Genomic DNA, 23493 nt, shown 5'->3' on the forward strand with positions numbered 1-23493 from the left:
GGTTTGCGTGAGCTTGGTTACAAGAGGAAGGGATTTACTGGTCAGTGGACTGCTTCCGCTGTCACCCAAAGTTTTTGAACTTGTCACTGACTTATTATGAATGCGCTGCAGGTGACGTATAAGGGAGGATGTTCCGAGGTGGTTAACGTCCTTACCCCTACTTATTACAGCTTGACAAAGGGAACACACGGCTTGACACCTGTTGTCCGCATTTCTGTTGAAATAGTTCCACACCGAAGAGCTGATTTTTTTGGTATTTTCACCAGGCATGTCAACGGCCATATTCCTCCCACGGACAACAGGTGTCTCCCCGGGTGCCTGACTTAAACAAACCACCTCACCATCAGAATCCTCCTGGTCAATTTCCTCCCCAGCGCCAGCAACACCCATATCCTCCTCATCCTGGTGTACTTCAACACTGACATCTTCAATCTGACTATCAGGAACTGGACTGCGGGTGCTCCTTCCAGCACTTGCAGGGGGCGTGCAAATGGTGGAAGGCGCATGCTCTTCACGTCCAGTGTTGGGAAGGTCAGGCATCGCAACCGACACAATTGGACTCTCCTTGTGGATTTGGGATTTCGAAGAACGCACAGTTCTTTGCGGTGCTACTGCTTTTGCCAGCTTGAGTCTTTTCATTTTTCTAGCGAGAGGCTGAGTGCCTCCATCCTCATGTGAAGCTGAACCACTAGCCATGAACATAGGCCAGGGCCTCAGCCGTTCCTTGCCACTCCGTGTGGTAAATGGCATATTGGCAAGTTTACGCTTCTCCTCCGACAATTTTATTTTAGGTTTTGGAGTCCTTTTTTTACTGATATTTGGTGTTTTGGATTTGACATGCTCTGTACTATGACATTGGGCATCGGCCTTGGCAGACGACGTTGCTGGCATTTCATCGTCTCGGCCATGACTAGTGGCAGCAGCTTCAGCACGAGGTGGAAGTGGATCTTGATCTTTCCCTAATTTTGGAACCTCAACATTTTTGTTCTCCATATTTTAATAGGCACAACTAAAAGGCACCTCAGGTAAACAATGGAGATGGATGGATACTAGTATACAATTATGGACGGACTGCCGAGTGCCGACACAGAGGTAGCTACAGCCGTGAACTACCGTACTGTGTCTGCTGCTAATATAGACTGCTTGATAAAGAGATGTCGTAGTATGTATGTATGAAGAAGAAAGAAAAAAAAAACCACGGGTAGGTGGTATACAATTATGGACGGACTGCCGAGTGCCGACACAGAGGTAGCCACAGCCGTAAACTACCGTACTGTACTGTGTCTGCTGCTAATATAGACTGGTTGATAAAGAGATGTCGTAGTATGTATGTATGAAGAAGAAAGAAAAAAAAACCACGGGTAGGTGGTATACAATTATGGACGGACTGCCGAGTGCCGACACATAGGTAGCCACAGCCGTGAACTACCGTACTGTACTGTGTCTGCTGCTAATATAGACTGGTTGATAAAGAGATGTCGTAGTATGTATGTATAAAGAAGAAAGAAAAAAAACCCACGGGTAGGTGGTATACAATTATGGACGGACTGCCGAGTGCCGACACAGAGGTAGCCACAGCCGTGAACTACCGTACTGTACTGTGTCTGCTGCTAATATAGACTGGTTGATAAAGAGATGTCGTAGTATGTATGTATGAAGAAGAAAGAAAAAAAAACCACGGTTAGGTGGTATACAATTATGGACGGACTGCCGAGTGCCGACACAGAGGTAGCCACAGCCGTGAACTACCGTACTGTACTGTGTCTGCTGCTAATATAGACTGGTTGATAAAGAGATGTCGTAGTATGTATGTATAAAGAAGAAAGAAAAATAAACCACGGTTAGGTGGTATACAATTATGGACGGACTGCCGAGTGCCGACACAGAGGTAGCCACAGCCGTGAACTACCGTACTGTACTGTGTCTGCTGCTAATATAGACTGGTTGATAAAGAGATGTCGTAGTATGTATGTATGAAGAAGAAAGAAAAAAAAACCACGGTTAGGTGGTATACAATTATGGACGGACTGCCGAGTGCCGACACAGAGGTAGCCACAGCCGTGAACTACCGTACTGTACTGTGTCTGCTGCTAATATAGACTGGTTGATAAAGAGATGTCGTAGTATGTATGTATAAAGAAGAAAGAAAAAAAAACCACGGTTAGGTGGTATACAATTATGGACGGACTGCCGAGTGCCGACACAGAGGTAGCCACAGCCGTGAACTACCGTACTGTACTGTGTCTGCTGCTAATATAGACTGGTTGATAAAGAGATGTAGTAGTATGTATGTATAAAGAAGAAAGAAAAAAAAACCACGGGTAGGTGGTATACAATTATGGATGGACTGCCGAGTGCCGACACAGAGGTAGCTACAGCCATGAACTACCGTACTGTGTCTGCTGCGACTGGATGATAAATAATGATATAAAAAATATATATATATCACTACTGCAGCCGGACAGGTATATATATTATATAATGACGGACCTGCTGGACACTGTCTGTCAGCAGAATGAGTTTTTTATAGAATAAAAAAAAAAACACCACACAAGTGAAGTCACACGACGAGTGTTTAACTTTTTCAGGCAATCACAATATAGTATACTACTAACTATACTGGTGGTCAGTGTGGTCAGGTCACTGGTCAGTCACACTGGCAGTGGCACTCCTGCAGCAAAAGTGTGCACTGTTTAATTTTAATATAATATGTACTCCTGGCTCCTGCTATAACCTATAACTGGCACTGCAGTGCTCCCCAGTCTCCCCCACAATTATAAGCTGTGTGAGCTGAGCACAGTCAGATATATAATATATACATAGATGATGCAGCACACTGGGCTGAGCAGTGCACACAGATATGGTATGTGACTGTCTTGTACTCCTGGCTCCTGCTATAACCTATAACTGGCACTGCAGTGCTCCCCAGTCTCCCCCACAATTATAAGCTGTGTGAGCTGAGCACAGTCAGATATATAATATATACATAGATGATGCAGGCATGCAGCACACTGGGCTGAGCAGTGCACACAGATATGGTATGTGACTGAGTCACTGTGTGTACCGTTTTTTTCAGGCAGAGAACGGATATATTAAATAAAACAACTGCACTGCTGGTGGTCACTGTGGTCAGTCACTAAACTCTGCACTCTCTTCTACAGTATCAGCCTCAGGTCAATCTCTCTCTCTCTCTCCTAATCTAAATGGAGAGGACGCCAGCCACGTCCTCTCCCTATCAATCTCAATGCACGTGTGAAAATGGCGGCGACGCGCGGCTCCTTATATAGAATCCGAGTCTCGCGAGAATCCGACAGCGTCATGATGACGTTCGGGCGCGCTCGGGTTAACCGAGCAAGGCGGGAAGATCCGAGTCGCTCGGACCCGTGAAAAAAAACATGAAGTTCGTGCGGGTTCGGATTCAGAGAAACCGAACCCGCTCATCTCTAGTATATATATATATATATATATATATATATATATACACACACGGGAATCCACTGTACTCGCCATTCCCAGGAGGGGGGTGCACTATTGTACCCCCCACCCCTAGTTTAGGGTGCGGTGGGCCGTGACCACCTAACTCAAATATACATACTGTATACAAAGAACCCTGCACTCTCCTTAGCAGTTTAATGCTTTAATATACATCTAGATAAATAATGGGGTTTTGGTTTATGAATTGTACAATGCATGTAAGCTTGCAGCCCACTCCACAGGACCCCATTTCACTGCAAGTCCTACTCTATCCCATAGACTTTCACATAGATTTTAAAGAGACCTGGCAACTGCTGCTTCATAGGAAAAAATGTGCTTACCTGGTTTAAAGCTTACTTGCCACACTTATGGCTTTTAAAACGTGTATATATATATATATATATATATATATATATATATATATACATACTGTATATCACACCAGTTTACCTGTTTGTGAAGAAACCTGATCTCCCTAGTCTGGAGATATTTATTTTTATAGAAGAAATAAATTCTGAACATTACTCAAATCTTCCTACACTTCCGGTGCTGCTACTTGTCACATTGTGAGCGGATGAGAAGCATATACTACGCATTGTGTATTGAAGTCAGTGGTAACATGGCATAAGATGGAAATGCCTCTTCCCCCACATCTAATGCCACAATTATCTCCATACATTAGGTGCACAGTGTGTTATATGACGGGTGCACCTGCAGTAAAGGTCAGGTAATTGCAATTCATATTTACCTATCTTTTAAGGCCAATTTAATAAGACATATTCTTGTCAGCTTTCATGCGTACTCTACACTACGTAAATGAGACAAGACAGTTAAAATGGAACTATATATACTGTATGCTGTTGTGTAAATAGATAGATAGATAGATAGATAGATAGATAGATAGATAGATAGATAGATAGATAGATAGATAGATAGGGGTATATTTACTAAGGTGTGAGTTTTTTAGAAGTGGAGATGTTGCCCGTAGCAACCAATGAGATTCCACTTAACATATATCTAGCTGCTTCTAGAAGATAATAACTGGACTCTGTTTGGTTGCTGTGGGCAACATCTCCACTTTAAAAAAACCTCACACCTTAGTAAATATAATAGATAGATAGATAGATAGATAGATAGATAGATAGATAGATAGATAGATAGATAGATAGATAGATAGATAGATAGATGGATAGATGTTTTAGAACACAAACTCACATATTTTCCTTTGATTCTTTCTAATGGTCAGCAAAGACATAATTATAGAGATAAAAATGTATAAGAAATAACTGCTCTACACCATGGACTAGGGCGGTGCAATAGGCATCATGTTATGGTTGGTTCTATATCGGAGGGGCTGAAGGGACCTTGTGACGTTGTGAGGGGAGGAGCTACGTCACCAGGGGGAGGAGCTACGGGCGAACAGGGTACCCGAAAAGTACCCTCGCTTCTAGCATCTACCATCATGTTATATATAAGCCAGTACAACGATTGTAGTCCTGTGGTAAAGGTAAGTGAATGCCTGATTGCACCATCTCAGAATGCATGTAGAAATAAAGGCATTTTGCCATTTACTGATATTGGAGAAACCAACTCTATGAATTTTACATTACAAACATCGTCTAAAACTGATAATGTGCTAATTTTCCTGTAGGTGGATGAATTTTTACAGAATTTGATTAATTTTGACAAAGAGCATATTCCAGAGGCAACAGTCAAGGCATTAAATGATGACTATCTGAAGGATCCTGAGTTTAACCCAGAATTTGTGCGCACAAAGTCGTCCGCAGCGGCAGGCCTGTGTGCTTGGGTTATCAATATCATTAAATTCCATGAGGTAAAATGTTATTATAGACAAGCAAGTAGATAATACCATTTACTCTAGCAATTATGAACATCGTAGTTTCTGTCATGTTTACTTTGTGCTAATAATTTGCTAGCTAATTATCTACTAACCTCTCTAGAGAACTACTTAGCAGTATTCCATTCTCACTGACAGATACATATTAATATGTTGTGCATCTCCTGTTATAAAATGAGTGATAGCCTCACAATTGCATTTATCTTGACTTTTTCCTTAAAGGGGATGTGTATCCCTTGGTGTTTGGAATTGTTTAGCACAGTGGTTCTCAAACTCGGTCCTCAGGACCCCACACAGTGAATGTTTTGCAGGTAACCCAGCAGGTGCACAGGTGTATTAATTACTCACGGACACATTTTAAAAGGTCCACAGGTGGAGCTAATTATGTCACTTGTGATTCTGTGAGGAGACCTGCAAAACATGCACCGTGTGGGGTCCTGAGGACCGAGTTTGAGAACCTGTGGTTTAGCACAATAGGTTAGGTGACTTGGTAGAATAATGTGTGCTCACATCCACTCATGTGGCGCCCTCTTCAGTCAGGTATGCGCCATGAATTGCTGAACCATTGGCCAATTACAGTTAAGAATGTGCTTTTGATTTGGAAAATGGTGTCAATTTCATAATAGGGATCACTACTCCATTTTTTTTTTTAATTCATGCCCTTCTACTGATATTAAGATGATTTGCAAAACATATTCATTTCTGTGCTTTTATGGCTGCAAAACACCTATGTGTATTGCTGTCTCTGCAGCACAAGACGTTCCTATGTCAGCAATCTATATGCCCTGTTGCTGGACAGCACTGATGGCTAAATGCTAGATTAGCTTCTCTGCCAGACAAGTGTGTTAAAACAATTTACGAATGTCCTTTACTTCCACCATAAGTAAGCAGATAAATGAGTAACATTGGTGTACAAATTATTTAGTCAATTAGGGGACATGGTTCAAAACAAATGGGTGGAAATCAAAACCCACATAAATCCTGAGCAATGCTTAACTCGTGGGGTCTCACCTTCATGTATTTTTTATATGCATGATCCATTCTGGCACTGATAATTCTTTAATGTCAGTTTTGGTGGGAATAAGCCCCCACAGCAGTGTATGATATACTGCAAGCTAGTGCTCCAAGTATTTTTCAAAAAATATCTGAAAAATCTTCCTAGCTCAATCCTATCTCTTGTCAAGCTAATTGCACAAGTGAATTTGATTGGGAAAGGACTGGGCAAAGCAACTACCATAACTACCATAACCCATTTATTATTAGAGATGTGCGGGTTCGGATTCACCCAGATTTACCCAGATCTCAACACGGCATCTTATTGGCTCTCAGATGTCACATGTTTTGGATAACCAATAAAAAAAATATGGATAAATCCAAACTCACGTTAATTTTGGAGTTAAGAACCTAGAAAATCCGAACTGCACATCTCTATTTATTATAAGCCTGAGACCACAGTAATTTTGACAATGAAGAAAGAAAGAAAAGAAAAAAGCAGGACACACATGTGACCTTACTTTGGGCAAATAAAATTGTAAGGTTATATGATGATATCCCCTATTATCCTTTTGGATTGGGTGTGTCGGGCATCTGAATTATAGAAACATAAACATTGTGAGTGTATATTATTCATTATGGAGATTGTACTAAGAATACTGAAACACACGGAGTGCCTATAGAAGCATCCACTTGGGTGTGGCCCCCTCCCCCATTGCGGCACACAACTCCCTACAGGAACAGTATTCCTCCCAGTTCTCTGTTACATTTACCACTGCATAATGTAACTCATCGGTGAGCTAATGGTGAGAACTATAGTCCGCTGCCTATAGTGAAAAACTTTTTGGCCCATAGACCTTGAGTCAAGATGGAATCTGATCCCCCATCCTATATTACCTGCCACATCTGCTGAAGAACCACAGGAGGCAGGGGAGCACATTTTATAATATATTGTGACAGTGCAGTGCTCATGTCAATCATTTTTGCATATAATACACAATGCCATATCTGTTCTAAGAGGGTACAAGCCCCGTCTATGTAAAATCCCGGCAATCCTTGTGCCTGCGATCACATGACCGACCACGGGATCCCGATTTTTAGGATACCGACAGGGGACGGGGTTATTAATTAAACCCACCCCTACCCTAAACCTAACCTGCCTGGGGTAGGGATAAAATTGTGGGTGTCGGCTACAGCTAATCACAGGGGGCGGCAGCTAGGGCTAAGACTCAGAGGGGGGTGGCTATAGCTAACCCTTCCCCCCTCTAGTGGCTAACCCTAACCCACCCCTCGGGCCCTAACCCTGACCCTCATCCCAATACTTACCTTTTGGGTGCAGGTGGTCGGGGGTTCTGGCGCCGGGGTTCCGAACAGTGTTGGGATCTATGTGGAACACAGCCACCCACTGCGGTGGTGTGAATTCTGCCACTGATCTAGGGCAAAGCTGGGACATATTCTTTCTTTTCTAGTGTTACAAGTTATTCTCTTTCTATGAGCTATTCCACTTTCCCTGATTGTGGGAAAGCAAACTTGGGAGTGATACAATGTGTATGATTAAAGGCTTTTTTAACTCTCGTATTTCAATCTATTAACATGCTGTTAATTCAAAGGTTGGCATGATGTATTTTGTCAGCGCTAGAGCATTCATCACAGGTGGAAGTAAAACTTAGACAAAGGTGTATGTTCTCATTAATTGTGAAAGGCCCTATTCATCTTATTGGAGCGTAATTAATGCTGCTTGAAATCCTTAATTTTTCACTATTTGTCATGATGAATATTTTGTTTTCCCTGTGTTATTTATCAATCTGCTCTCACACCTCCTGGATATTTCAAAAAGATGTATGTAAGTACTGGAGTTTTGTGCAGGAAATTATTGCATGAAGTGTGAGAATGTTAGCGTTTCACATTGTATTTGCCTATAATATGCATTTCTTTGCAGAATTTCAACTTATATATTTAGTTTTTCAGAATTTTTCTTAAAGGATACATTGGATGGGTTACATTTGTGATATGGAGATTTTACGTATCTGCAATGTGGAACCATCAAAGATACTGTATGGGAGACCTGTAAAAAAACAAAAAAAACAAAACAGGAGATATATAGGGGGCCTGCATTGTGAAACTACCATTTAGGGGACTGCATTTTCTAATAGCTTCCAGAGCAGGGTTGGCATTGCATAGTAGCAATAGCATGCATTGTGTTTTGTTTATAGTCATTAGAATGCTCGCTGTATTATATAGAGGCCTTTAGAATTGCTCTCTTTTGTATGTCAGTCACTAGAATGCTCTCTGTATTGAAATGTGATCACTAGAATGCACTCAATATTGTATGTCAGTCACTAAGTTGCTCTCCTGTATTGTTTATTGGTCACTGGGTTACTCTGTGTATTGTATAATGGTCACTAGGATGCCCCAGGTTATGTATATTGGTCACTAGAAGGCTCTTTATGTTGTATATGTCAATATTTGTCTCCCTGTATTGGTCACTAGGGTGCTCACTGAATTGTATATAGGTTTCTAGGATAGTCTTTGTATTATATATCAGTCACAAGAATGTGGTCTGTACTTTATAGTGGTTCCCATAATGCTGTTTGTATTGCATATAGGTCAACAGGGAGATTTCTTTATTATACACACAGTATGTTTCTGGAAATCATTCTGAATTGTTTATTGGCCATTTATTGGCCATTAGAATGCTCTTTGAATTGTACAGAATTTTTGAGAATAGTTTCTACGTTGAATTGTAGCCATATGGGGCTGGTTTGTGTTGTATTTGATTATAGTTCTTTTAGATAACCACACACATTTCTGTCCGGATATATTTTAAAAGTCACATCTTGGGATAGGCACCCACCCCTGCGATGTATAAAGTTAAGTGGTCACAACAGGTAGTGTGCTGTTATTGGGAGGGATCTAGAGTATCCATTCATAGCTCCATGTCTGAGGATGTCGATGGTGGGTAATGAGACTCTTACCACTTACAGGGTATATTTTCAGCTGAACCTGGTGAAAAATGGTGGGGGTGAAGGGGCGGGGAGTGGGAGGTGCAACGTGGGGGTCGAGGGGTGCCACAAGGGAGGGGGGTTGGCTCCAAGGTGGGTAGAGAGAAGGAACGAAGAGGGAGCTGAGGGGAGGAAGAAATATATAAAGTGGGAGGTAAGAGGGGTGCAGGGCTGGTCCCACAGGAAGGACTAGCCACACACTGTAGGGGTCGGAGCATGGTGCAGGAGTGGAGGTGGGCCCAGAAGGCAGGCGGAGAAGGGTTGTGGGGAGGGAGGAAATGGAGCAGCCAGAATGGGGATTATCCCTGACCAGAGACTACAGTGACACTGGCCATGGTAACCCTAGAAGGCGCCCTGAGGCCCAGTACATTGGCTCTCACGCAGCAGTTCCATGATTTTACACTGAAAGATTTTTTCACAAACAATATTTTCACTAAATAGTTTGTGCAGATGCAAAAAGTTTTAAATGTGGTAAACTGATGAGCATGCTCAGACAATATGCCCACACACTCAGGGATACAATTATTTTCACAAGAGCACCACACAAACTGAGACAATTGTAAGCAATCTGATTGCATGATGAGATAAATGTTGCATATGTGGATAACCTAAGTACTGCATGTTTTTACCGCAACCCTCCCTCTGCTCGTGTGACCTTCATTATTCAATTTAATTATCAAGGTGATGTGCTTCATTAATGACTCTGTGATGTGCTTCATTAATGACTTTGTGATGTGCTTCATTAATGACTCTGTGATGTGCTTCATTAATGATTCTGTTTTATGACAGTGCTAATGCTCTATTGGTTTTACTTCTCTGTTTGCTTTTTTGCTCCTGCATTGTCTGTTTGATTCCTTTTATATACGGTATCCTATCTTTAGGTCGATAGCACTTAGGTCGACACTCATAAGGTCGACCACTATTGGTCAACATGCATTAGGTCGCCATGATCACTAGGTTGACATGGTCACTACGTCGACATGGCAAAGGTCGACATGAGTTTTTTTTTAACAAATCCCATTTTTGTTTACGTTTTCACACACTGTACGATCCACGTGGATTACGATTGGAAATAGTATCCTGTTCCAAGCACAGCGGTAGCAGAGCGAGGCACCTTGCCCGAAGCATGGCGAGCTTAGCGAGCCATGCGAGAGGATACGGTCACTAATTGGGGTTCCCGGTCACTTTACGAAGAAAACGACACCCAACAAATATTAGAAGCTCATGTCGACCTAATGACCGTGTTGACCTATTTCAGGTGTCAACCTAGTCACTGTCGACCAATAGTGGTCAACCTAATGACTGTCGACCCTATGATCCACACCCTCATATACATATTGGGGATACATACATCTTGCCAATAAGCAAAATATGTACCCCATATTGCAGGCACCATTAGGTCAACACTGTGAATTGCCACTTGAAGCGTGCCAGCCGTACAATAATCGCGCTTACAAGTGTACTACCAGCGCGCAAACAATCCTGGGTTATGCGCTCTCCAGCATTTGTGCTTGCCATCACAAACATTTAATTTCCAAATCGCAATTAGTCGTGAGAATTTTCTGAACCGTTATTGTATAAGAGTACTTTGTTCGTTAACTGCAAGAACTTTTAAAGGAAGTGTGAAAGTCATATTTTATTCTAATCAATTAAATTCCTGTGTGAAGTTACCTGAAGAACCGTGGAGAGACACGTTCATCCTTCATCTCGCCTTACCGCTCTCCCTCATTCTCAGCTACTGATTTGGAACTCATAAACTGTGTGATACAGAATGTGTAATATTCTCAGCCAAGGCTTACCCGTTACTATGGCCCAAATCACAAAAATAGCGAGAAAAGAGTAAATATTGAGGATTATATAAAGGGCCGAGGATTTGGTGAATGTGAGGGTTCATTCACATGTGTGATTCCGCTGTCAAATAATTAATTATCTGAGCAGCAAATGGACAACTGCTTTACTAATGATGATTTATTCCTATGAGAGCCAGAGAGGAATTCCATAGGGACAGGAGTGGGGAGCATGTAAAACAGTATTACAGTATGCAATAACATAACATGAACTTGGAATTAGTTCTAATGAAATCGCTGTGTTTAAATACATGTATAATATTCGCATTGTGATCAATCTGGCAAGATTCCTACTGGCTTGCGAAATTCATATTCATGTGGATAGAACAGGGTAAAATTAGTTTAATGGCTCTTGAGTATTTTGTGGCTTAACATAAACTTGGGCATTATATTTATAAATGGGCAGTATGGGTGCTTGATGGCGTGATTTATGGTGAATTGGGTCATTGTGACCCTGTTGCCTTCTGCTTAATGGCGAAAATCGCTACAATCAACTGGGAGGGGTCAGTGATGATGTGATTTGAACCCCCCCCCCCCCTTCCCCCCTACATCTCCCACCAGGACCTCCCCTTGCTCATCTACTGGAGGAGCGGAGTTAAATGGGAGGTCATTGTTAGATAGACAGTTAAAAAGTCGACAGTCAATGTGTCGGCAGTTAAAAGGTCAACAAGGTCAAAAGGTTGACAGGGTCAAAAGCTTGACATGAAAAAGGTCAACACATATGGTCAACACATTTTTTTTTAGGGATTTTCATGTTTTTATAACTTTTGCTGCATTTACTATCCATGTCACAAACTATTACCTTTAGTAACCTTTTGGCGAGCCAAGCGAAGCGAGCCTCCGAGCCCGAAAGTTGGCGAGTGCAGGGAGCGCATGGGGGGCGCATTTTAACCAATTTGGGTGAAATGTTTAAAACCACAAAAAAAAGTTGACTTTTTTTTTTTTGCCGACCTTTTTCATGTCGACCTTTTGACTGTCGACTTTTTATATTTAGACCTTTTGTACCTATCAACCTTTTGACTTTTTTGACTGTCTACCCTATGGTACTATAGAATGTCGACCTTTTAACTGTATATCTAACAAGTCAAATATAGACAAGTATGGTTCAACTTTAGCGACAAAAAGTGCATTAACTCCACAATTTAGTGACAAAACAACAGGACTAAAGGAATAAAGCTCATGTCTCGGCTTTGTTTGTTGATATTGTGAGCTTTTAAAATGAAGACATTTGGTAACTATACCATCACTTTAGGTTTTCTGTGAAGTGGATTACAAGCGCCAATCACTATCACAAGCCACTACAGACTTGATCTATGCAGCCGAGAAACTTGATGTCATTAGGAAGAAGCTTGAGGTATGTGTCATCAATATCAAATGTTCTAATGATTTAATGATTTAATATAGCACATTAAGTTGTTTGTATATGTAGCAGTAATTAGGTGTCAGTTACTTAAGTATTAGAATAGGGAATGCAGTGTGTCATATTTATTGGGTATATATTGAAAGTAGACAGATCTGACCATTGTAAAAGGATCAGAGATTTTTAAAAGTATTATTTTAAGGGCCTCTACTGACATAAAAAACAAAAATATATTGCTGAATAACTACACACACTGTACATCTTCTCTTTGCTATCCAGTCCGGATCCCGGCGGTCAGCCCCATTAAATGCCTTATAGCTCAGGCACCGCAGTGTATATTTCAGTGACCCTCTAAGTGGTCCAGGATGGAGCAATAATGAAAAATAAGATGGATAGTTACAGCTCCAAAGGCAAATAGTATTATATGGTTTGGAAAGGTCTCATCACACAATATGTAGGTATACACAGTAGCATATCCTCTAGTTGATAGAAACAGTGTAGAACAGCAACCAAACTCTGCCATGGCCACGCACATGTCTGAGGGACTCCAATTGTGGGTTCAGGCTGGCCACCCGCTGTTTCAGCGATGTAACCCAGGTGGCCCACCTGTCCTGTTTTGAAGGTTTGATACATCTCTCCTAATAGTTACTTAAACATGATAAACTTGAGGTGAAGGTGCATTTGCAGGACCATTCCTTGCTTTGTGGGAGGGCACACAGCTATATTGTCCACACACAATGGGATGTACCTTCTAATATGTGCACCTCTGCAGGGAGACATATTTTTGGATGCTCTTATTAAAAAATATTCAAACGTGCACAGATATCCTATATAATACTGATGTCCCTTCTTTCTCTAGATTCATTTATGACATATATTATGGTAACTGGAACATTATTTAAAAGAACAACTTCGCAAATAAAGCGAGTGGTCCAAAAGTGCTATGAGTCTGGACGTTGATTTTGCTTGGACTGTGTCTGCAGGTGATGGTGGTAGAGTTAGTGTACACACCTGCAGATGCCTTGAACCTACAAACAGTCCAATTGCTTATTCAGTGGAGGGTTTATTGAAGGTAGATGTAGTATAGCTCTACTTACAATTGTACACACTGGCCATGTGGAGCGAAGCTTGAGCGGAGCAGGGTGTCATACTGCTCACCTGCTAGTGACCGTGTCTGGTAGTGGTGCAGATGCAAGCAGTACCAAGCTCTGTATAGCGATATTTACAGCGTCTCAGTAGCAGTTGACGCAGGGCCTTCCCTGTGCTAAGTGGAAGACATCCGTCTTTCACTGTGGCACTCTATCACAGTGACAAGATGGAATTGCACATGCATAGAAGTACAGAGGCCATCTTGGTTAGGGAATGCAGCCTCCCTGTAGGAACCAATGTGCCCTTATCAGATTATACTGTTCCTACCCTGTTCCTTTTCTGCTTTATCTGCTATTCTGCAAAATTACTGGCAGATTTAATCACGGGATGCCTTTAAATACCATTGAATGTTCCTTGAAGTGCGCCCTTTTGGTTGGGAACCCCTGACTTGCAGCCTATAATTTCAAATCCATTAAGATAAAAAATAACTGCATCTAAAAAATGAAGGTACAGACATAACAACACATAGGAAAAAATGTTGCCTAACATTTAGCATTTCAGTAGTTATTGAAGAACTATGAAATTCAGAAACACATTAGAAGGCAAATCCCCCAATTTACCATTTATTTAAATATTGAATTTCAGTTTTACAAGTACAAAATAAGTTTTGAAAGAAAGCTCACGATGAAGAATAAAAAATATGTAGTGGGTATTTAATAACTAGAACAACGGCGAGATAATTAACGGGCATGCATAAAGATTCATGCTTTATACCAAAATTTTAATTTTGCACATAAATGTGCCTGATGTAGGCAGCATTTAATCACCTAGCTGACAGGAGTAACTACTTTCATTTAACCTTGACTGAAGATCATGAATTCTAACAGGTTTAATTGGGTACATCATTTAACAGAATGAACCGAGCAAATTTTTCTCAATTCAGAGCGTATGATTGACATGCACAAGCAATGCTACGTCGCACAATTAACGTTGTTCTGTATTCCAGATATGGACAGCAATTGCCAAAGCGATGTGACATTGTTTGATCATAGTAGCTGAAAAAAACAGAGAGTTGCCCTACCCTTGTTTAGGAAAGGGGAAAGTTTAAAATAATAAATTAATATGACAGACATTTGTGCACAGTTCCTTTATTGTTTGCTGCAATTTAATCACATTAATATGCAAAAAGTGTAAGGGAAAAATTTAAGATAAAAAAAACCCCTTGAAAGTTGTTCTCCTTTGTCAGAAACTGCTCAATGCTAATTGCAATTTCTTTAGCTGCTATTTACTTACTACTGTATAAAGGATTACTCCAAGCAATTGTAAAAGTATATACAGTATATATATATATATATATATATATATACATACATATATATATATATATATATCCCACACATATTCCACAGCCAATCATCACATCAGTCCATGCCCAAGTGGAGCTTACAATCTATGTTCCCTATCACATGTACACGCAGACACATACATGCTAGAGGTAATTTAGTTGGAAGCCAATTAACCTACCCGTATATTTTTAGATTGTGGGAGGAAACCGGAGTACCCAGACGAAATCCATGCAAGCATGGGGAGAATATACAAACTCCACACAGTTAGGGTCACGGTGGGAATCGGTAGCAATGCTAACCATAAAATCATGTTTGATTGATTTGGAGTCACCGTATGTCCAAGAGTGATACAGTATATTCTCCTCTATTCACGCATACATGTCATTTACACACTCTTCTTTTCCGTAACTTGTGTGTCTGCAAGCGGTCAATCAGTCTCCCCACATTCTCCCTCTTACTCCTCATTTAAAGTCCCACCAAACCTAACATACACTGTAACTGTTATTGTTATACACTGAGGGTTAATTATAGGTGTACAACCTAATGGGACATCTGCAAAAAGACATGTACCTCACACCCGATCTCAGCACTATGTTGTAAACTTGTATATGCTGAATACTCCATTAGTGCCACGCTGCGGGTACGGTGGCTTGCTACACTTGCCACAGATTATACTCTCCCTATATGGGTGTCGTGGACACCCATAAGGGGAGAAAAGCCTGTGGCGCTGGTATTCCGATGGCGGCATTTCACCGTCTGTTGGGATTCCGGCGTCAGCATTGTGGTCTTGTGATTGCATCCCGTAGCCAAAAGTAATTGGACACTGACAGCAAATAGACCACCAAATTTTATTGACGTCAGTACTTTGTAGGTTAACCAAGTGCAGTAATTACTGCAGATACCCTTCTTGGCAAACTGGCCACAAGTTCCTGGACAACAGCAGGCGGTATGTTTTACCATTCCACATTAAGTACAGTGGCCAACTGCAACACTGAAGAAGGTTGGCCTAGAATGCACACTTTGCACCAATTCGTTCCAGAGGTTCACAGTGGGGTTAAGATCTGGACTCTGAGCTGACCAGTCCATCCGGGTTACCTAATTCTGAGTATACCAGTCCAGCGTCCGCTAGAAACTTGAGAAGTGGCATTGTCATCCTGATAAAGAACAGTTGCTCGCCCAAAATATCCAAGTGCATGGGCCTCCTTATAAGGTGTTCTTGTTGAAATCGGCAGATTACAGGCCATTTGGAACTCGTGTGCAATGCTGCAGGAGCACACTATTTCGCTTGTGCGGGGGTGTTCAATCACTTTTGTCTACATAGTATATAATAAATATACTGTATATAATGTGTACACATGGTTAAATAGAAATGTTTTAGGTGCTAATTAAGTCACCCGTGCTCGTACATGGCTCTCCTTAAAACCAGGTCTGTCAGCTGGCTTTGAGGACAAGTCTGTAAAACAATGCTGTTTATCTAGTATAATTGTTGTTTCTTGATTTAGGCGGATTTGTATAGATTTTATGTTAGATTGTGCTAGCATTCAACATTGCAAACTGTTTTCAGTTCTTTTGTCTATAAACTTTCTGAAATCAGAAATTACTGCTTCTTTATCATTTAAAGGAATTAGACACCAACCTGGCTGCGTTAACAGCGTCATTCCAACGAGCTACCATGGAGAAAATCCGCTGTCAAGAGGAAGTGAACAGAACTAACAAGACTATTCAGCTGGCCAACAGATTAGTGAAAGGTCTGGAGGTGAGGTCCTACAGGGCAGGCTAATGAAGCAACCTACAGAAAGTACTTCTTTGTTATACACTACTGATCTGGCAATACTAGAGGCACTTAGCTGGGAAACTGATGAGCTGAAAGGAATTATATCATTATCATGCATTTATTTTCATGGGAGAAATGCATTTATGACCTTTGTACATTTCCAGCACTTCTTTGTAGAGGAACTTAAATCAAGAGCGATACATTTTGGAATATTAAGTATTATGTATCCACCATAAATGTGATTAATTAAAATGCATGGAGTGCTAATAACAATAAAACAATGTTAATGATGCTTTTAAGGGCTAGTTTGTCCGTGAATATATTGTCTCTGGGCCAGTTACTTAACCCTTTATGTGTCAGTTACCCTCCAAACACGTCTCTGTGAAATGCGTTGTCAACTGCTCTTGCAACAGGTGAGTTAAATAAATACAAATTTATGTAACCGGTTCTGGTTAATTCTATGGCTCCTGGGGGAAAGTATGTGCTTTGTAGCTGCGAAAAGGGATGATCAGCCAGTCTCATTCAGTTTCCATCATCAATTCTAATCTAGTCACTAAATCACTCAGATTCTAGCAATGTCCATTTAAAGATTAATTTGGCGAATTTTCCTCTATGCTTGACTGCCGTTCAACGTGTTATTCCTTTGTAACGGGATGTGATTGAATTTCAATTGCATAGCCAAATAAATGGGAAGGCAAAGGTAGATAAACGCCGTGCCATAAGATTTATCTGAGATTTATTTATGGCCTTGGGTTTGGTTAAAGACAATCCGTAGCAGAGTTATTGTCAAGTATTAGCAACACTGCAAGGCTGATATTCACAGGTGTAGGTTCTTTTACGTTGCTGGAGAGAAACTAGAACACATTCTTGTTCCCTACTATATTGGGTCATAAGATGCACAGTTTTCTGGTCTTGTTTTAAAATATTAACTGTAAGCAAAGATCAGAAAAAATAAAAATGACTCAGAAGCAAGTGCCAGCGTGCCAGCTTTATAAATCTGCGGGTACTGCTGATGATGTCACTGCAGAAACATTTTAGCAGGTGGCAGCTGAATGTATGATGCAGTTGTGATTTCCTTACTGGTTTCTGCCAGTTTTAATAGCTAGCTTCTCCTCGCACTCCAGAGACATACACAGGAACACTTGTGTGCAGCCGAGCTTTGCCGTTTAGTCCTGTGATTTGTCAGTCATCAGATTGCTTTCAATACTATGCCTTTTCTGTTATATTGGCACAATTGCTATAGGAAAGCTCTTCTATGGGCCTGATTTCTTACTAGGAATAAAGTGCACTGTTGGTGGATGCTGTGAGTAATACACAGTTACTGAAATATTGCCTTACATTTACTTTCTGTTACTATGGTATTAACATGGCACTGGTATATTCCCTAGCTGTACATTCCGACTATGGGGGATATTCAATTAGTGCTGAGTTTTCCGACAGTCTGAAAACTGGCACTAATTCGACCGTTGGGTATGCAAGAGTGGGTGTTTTCAACAGGTTTTTGCTCCGTTTTCGCCATGCCTTTTTTTTTTTTGTTAAACCGGCATTGACAAAAAACCGGACCAAAAACCTGTCAAAAACGCCAGCAAATTCAACAAAACATGTGAATCTGTGGCGAATTTGCCGATCCACGTGGTTTTCGCCCGGGCGGATTTTTCGACAAGTCGAAAAAGCGGAACGGGCTTTGAATAGGGTGAATGTGAATTCGACCTACAAACAGGCGGAAAGTTACGTTTTTTCGACCCCTATCCCTGTAAAATCAAAGGTGTCTAAAATCAGGACTGTCCTGCCAGAATTGGGACAGACCTCGATGTTTTCTCCTATGTGGTGTTGCAGCTTTTACTAGGAATGGCCATCAACCATCGATGATGACTGCAGTGCAAAGCTGCTAGACTGTCTACCAGTAGCCCTGCACTGCAGAACCGCCAGTGAATCATCAGTGGCACATCATTGCATAGTCTTGGTACACCATTGCATAATTTCATGCTATCAATGGTTCCACCATTATTTTCTATCGATGACAGCCATCAGTGGAGGGCACTCTGATGACAATCTCAGGCTTGACTGCTGCTGGTACTTTACACTTAATCACTGCTTGACCAATCCCGTAATGATTTGCTCTGTTTGGAAATCAATTACACCCATATTTCAAATATAGACCCCCTTCCCAATCAGTCCCCCAAAAATCAATAACATTTAACTATGCCTCAACTATCCTTGCAATTCTGTTAATAGAATTCACATTCAGTAGAGAGGGCTATTTCCCCAAATAGCCCCAACATTAAATCAGTAGCAATCACAATTAATAAGCAGTCATTCTTCTTCCCAGCTCAACTCCACTTTCTGTTAATAGCCTCCAAAGAACCCCATAAGTAAACGAATAGTCCTACAACCCAACTATTAAATAAATATCCTTCATCACCATAATCATGCCACCATGTATTGCATGTCCACCACAAGTAAATTAACATTAAATTAATAGCCCACCCCTGACACACCAGAACCATTCACATTATACTAAGATCATATACTCACCTTCTTCGTTCCTGGCTCCTGGGCTGTATGCTGAAAGAATCAGGCATATCTGTCCACATTACTTGCTTTCTGCACATGTACAATGATGAAGCAATCTTTGCACTGCTGAGATAGTGGAGTCTGTGCTATGCAGAGAGAGGGTGACATAAGTGGAGGATTTAAATATTAAAAAGAGAGCGCTATATTGTAAGTGATGTACTGTATGTATAATAGTGTGTATTTAACACAGGCAGAGGCTGCAATGCATCGACTGTGCTATGGAGAGGTAGGCTGAAAGAGAGGAAGCTGTCACACAGAGCGGAGGGATGGAGGTGTAGCCTGTCACACACAGGGAGGGAGGGGTAGGCTGTCACACACAGAAGGGAGGGAGGGGTAGGCTGTCACACACAGAAAGGAGGGATAGGCTGTTACACACTGAGAGAGAGGGGAAGCTGTCACACAAAGGGGTGGGAGGGGTAGGCTGACACACAGAGGGAGGGAGGGGTATTCTGTCACACACAGAAGGGAGGGAGATGTAGGCTGTCACACACTGAGAGAAGAGAGGGGACGCTGTCGCTCACTGACGGGTGGAATGGGGTGGCTGTCACACAGAGGGGATGGAGGGGTAGGCTGTCACACTGAGTGGAGGGACAGGGAGGTTTTCCAAACTGACGGAGGGGAGAGGGGAAGGCTGTCACATGCTGAGGGTGAGACTGTCTATTGCCAATCTGACCTGGGTTCCAGTCCACCCCTGTATGCATATAACAGCCATATATGCACCACATACATATGCATTGCACTTCTATATTTCTCATACGTCCTAGAGGATGCTGGGGTCCATTTCATGACCATGGGGTATAGACGGTTCAGCAGGAGCCATGGACACTTTAAGACTTTTCAAGGGTGTGAACTGGCTCCTCCCTCTATGCCCCTCCTCCAGACCTCAGTTTTAGAAATGTGCCCAGGCGGACTGGATGCACTCCAGAGGAGCTCTACTGAGTTTTTCTGAAAAGACTTATGTTAGGTTTTTTATTTCAGGGAGAACTGCTGGCAACAGTCTCCCTGCTTCGTGGGACTTAGGGGGCAGAAGTAGGAACCAACTTCCTGAAAAGTTTCATGGCTCTGCTTCTGGCTGACAGGACAACATTAGCTCCTAAAGGGTACTGAATGCTAGCTGTGGCTATGTGCTCACTCCCACAGCACGCCGTCACCCCCCTTGCAGAGCCAGAAGTCAGAAGACAGGTGAGTGTTAGAAGAAAGGATCTTCAATCAACGTGATAGCTAAAGGTACCGCGCGGCTAGTGGGAGCGCAGCACGCCATGTTGCCCACACATACACAGGCACTGCAGGGTGCAGAGCGCGGGGGCACCCTGGGCAGCATGAAACCTATTGAAACTGGCATAAATAAGAGGCAAAAGTTGCTGAGGCACAGTCCTACCCCCGCCAGTATAAAAAATTTCCTCATAAAAGCTGAGGAGAAACACACCATTGAAGAGTGGAGCTTCCTCCTCAGTCAGCCAGCACACTGCTCAGCGCCATTTTCTCTCTCTCCTCAGGCTGCAGAGACAACGCTGGTCCTCCTTCACTACTGAACAAGTATCAGGGTGCAAAACAGGGGGAGGCACAGTGAATTTGGTGCTATATAATTGTGTGATTAGCATTATAAAAGCGCTGCAGGTCAGTGGGCATTTTGTGTTCACAGACATTGTGTTACTGGCGCTGGGTTGTGAACTGGCAAATCCTATCTGTGTCCCTCTGACAGATTTTACTGTGGGTCTGTCCCCTATAAGTCCTGGAGTGTCTGTGGTGTGGTTGAGCACGGGTCTGTGGCAGGGAATCTCTTCCTCTGTGGAAGACATGTTAGAGACACAGAGGTGTAATATGACACCAAGAGCCTGACTGGGTGAAAGGTTACATGATAGTGTGAATCACTACGGAATCTCATACTGAAAACTGAATATAATCTGTTGAAGATGTGATTTTTAATAGTTCTGCCTTTAATCCACAGGGACCCCTCTGGGTCACATACAAATTTGCAAGTAGTACGAACTGATACCGACACAGACTCTGTTTCCTGTGTCGACACTAGTTATTCCAGGGAAATAGGTCCTAAATTAGCAAAAAAGCATTCAAAACATGTTTTAGGTATAAAGGTGGTGTTAGAAGTTATGAAGCCCCTCTTTTACCACAAGGAGAGGGTTTACTTTAGTAAAGAAGTAATGTAATTTTCCTTCCACCTCAGGAACAGGCTCTTGGAGGGAGTCTGATTTAACCTGAAAAGAAATTTCAGATTCCCAAAAGGAATTCAGGCAGCTTACCTTTTTCCAAAAGGTGGGAGTCACCCCGCATTTTAGACAGGGCCCTGTCATTAAAGAGAAAAGGTGTTTCTCCCTGCGCCTGGAATGGCTTCACTTAAGAAACCGACAGGCGCAAGTGAGTGAGGTGATCTATTGATGTGGCCAATGGGACACTACTCAGGCCTAACATTGTCTGTGCATGGGTGAGTAGTGCTATTGAGAAGTGGTCAGAAAACGTGTCATTAGACATTGACACAATAGATGGAGACGGGATACTCCTAACGTTAGGTCATATCAAAGATGCTGCTGCGTACGTACTAGAAACCATGAAATATATTGGTCTCTTGGGATCAAGAACCGCTACCATGGCAGTATCGGTTTGGACGGCGTTGTGGATTCGCCAATGGAATGCTAATGCAGATTCCAAAAGAAATATGGAGGCTCTCCCGTATAAAGGTGATGGGCTGGATGCGTTAGTCTCGGTGGCTACCGCAGGTAAGTCAACATTCTTGCCTTATGCTCCTACACCGGCGAAAAAGACACATTACTCCCACATGCAGTCCTTTCGGCCAACAAATACAAAAAGGCCAAAGGTTCCCCCTTTTTTGCAGGTAGGGGAATGGGGAAAGGAAAGAAATCCGCAGCGTCTCCCGGATCGCAGGAGCAGAAGTCCACCCCTGCTTCTGTCAAATCTGCAGCCTGACGCTACGGCTCCCTTGCGGGAGTCCGCTCGGGTGGGAGCACGTCTGAAACTTTTCAGTCAAATCTGGATTCAATCTGGCTTGGACCCATGGGTCTTACAAATAGTGTCCCATGGGTACAAACTAGAGTTTCAAGACATCCCCCCTTGCCGATTTTTCAAATCGACCTTGCCAGCTTCTCTTCCAGAAAGAGAGGCAGTAACAACGGCAATTCAAAAATTATGTCAGGATCAGGTCATTGTCCTGGTACCCTTGTCACAGCAAGGAGAAGGTTTTTATTCAAGCCTCATCGTAGTTCTGAAGCCAGACAGCACGGTCAGACCGATTTTAAACCTGAAAAATCTGAATCTCTACCTGAAAAGGTTCAAGTTCAAGATGGAATCCCTGAGGGTAGTGATTTCCAGTCTGGAGGGGGGGGGGGACTTCATGGTGTCAGTAGACATAAAGGATGCTTACTTGCATGTTCCCATTTATCCTCCTCACCAAGCTTATCTGAGATTCGCAGTACAGGATTGCCGTTACCAGTTCCAGATGTTACCGTTCGGACTCTCCACGGCACCGAGGGTATTCACCAAGGTGATGGAGGAGATGATGGTCCTCCTTCGTCAAAAAGGAGTCAATGTAATCCTTATCTGGACGATCTCCTGATAAAAGCGAGATCCAGGGAACAGTTGGTGCAGAACATCGCACTCTCCCTGTCAATACGCCAACAACATGGTTGGATCATGAATTTTCCAAAGTCGCAGTTGGAACCGACGACAAGATTGTCCTTTTTAGGGATGATTCTGGACACAGAAGTACAGAGAGTATTTCTTCCAGTGGAAAAGGCTCTGGAAATCCAGAAAATGGTCAAACAAATATTGAAACCAACAAGCGTGTCGATCCATCAATGTATTCGGTTGTTGGGGAAAATGGTAGCGGCCTACGAGGCCATACAGTTTGGACGATTTCATGCCAGAGTATTCCAGTGAGACCCGTTGGACAAGTGGTCTGGATCCCACCTACACATGCACAGGAATAATCCTGTCCCCCAAAGCCAGGATTTCACTCCTGTGGTGGCTACACAGTTCTCACCTACTAGAGGGACGCAGGTTTGGGATTCACGACTGGGTCCTAATAACCACGGATGCAAGTCTCCGAGGCTGGGGAGCTGTCACACAGGGGGAAAGCTTCCAAGGAAAATGGTCAAGTCAGGAAGCCTGCCTTCACATAAACGTTCTGGAATTGAGAGCCATTTA

At 42.4% G+C, this 23493-nt stretch overlaps 1 protein-coding gene across 5 annotated transcripts in view; it reads left to right on the plus strand.

The window, feature by feature from the left end:
• The window catches only part of LOC134944673 (dynein axonemal heavy chain 11-like), a 697358-nt gene that overhangs the window by 465392 nt on the left and 208473 nt on the right, over nt 1-23493 (plus strand). For all 5 annotated transcript variants that reach the window (XM_063933444.1, XM_063933440.1, XM_063933442.1 and 2 more), the window contains 3 exons: nt 5126-5308; nt 12427-12528; nt 16591-16725. In XM_063933444.1, the coding sequence (XP_063789514.1) occupies nt 5126-5308; nt 12427-12528; nt 16591-16725 (420 nt within the window). The remainder of the gene's footprint in view (nt 1-5125; nt 5309-12426; nt 12529-16590; nt 16726-23493) is intronic.

This window comes from Pseudophryne corroboree, chromosome 7 (assembly GCF_028390025.1).
Source record: "Pseudophryne corroboree isolate aPseCor3 chromosome 7, aPseCor3.hap2, whole genome shotgun sequence".
Classification (NCBI taxonomy): Eukaryota; Metazoa; Chordata; class Amphibia; order Anura; family Myobatrachidae; genus Pseudophryne; species Pseudophryne corroboree.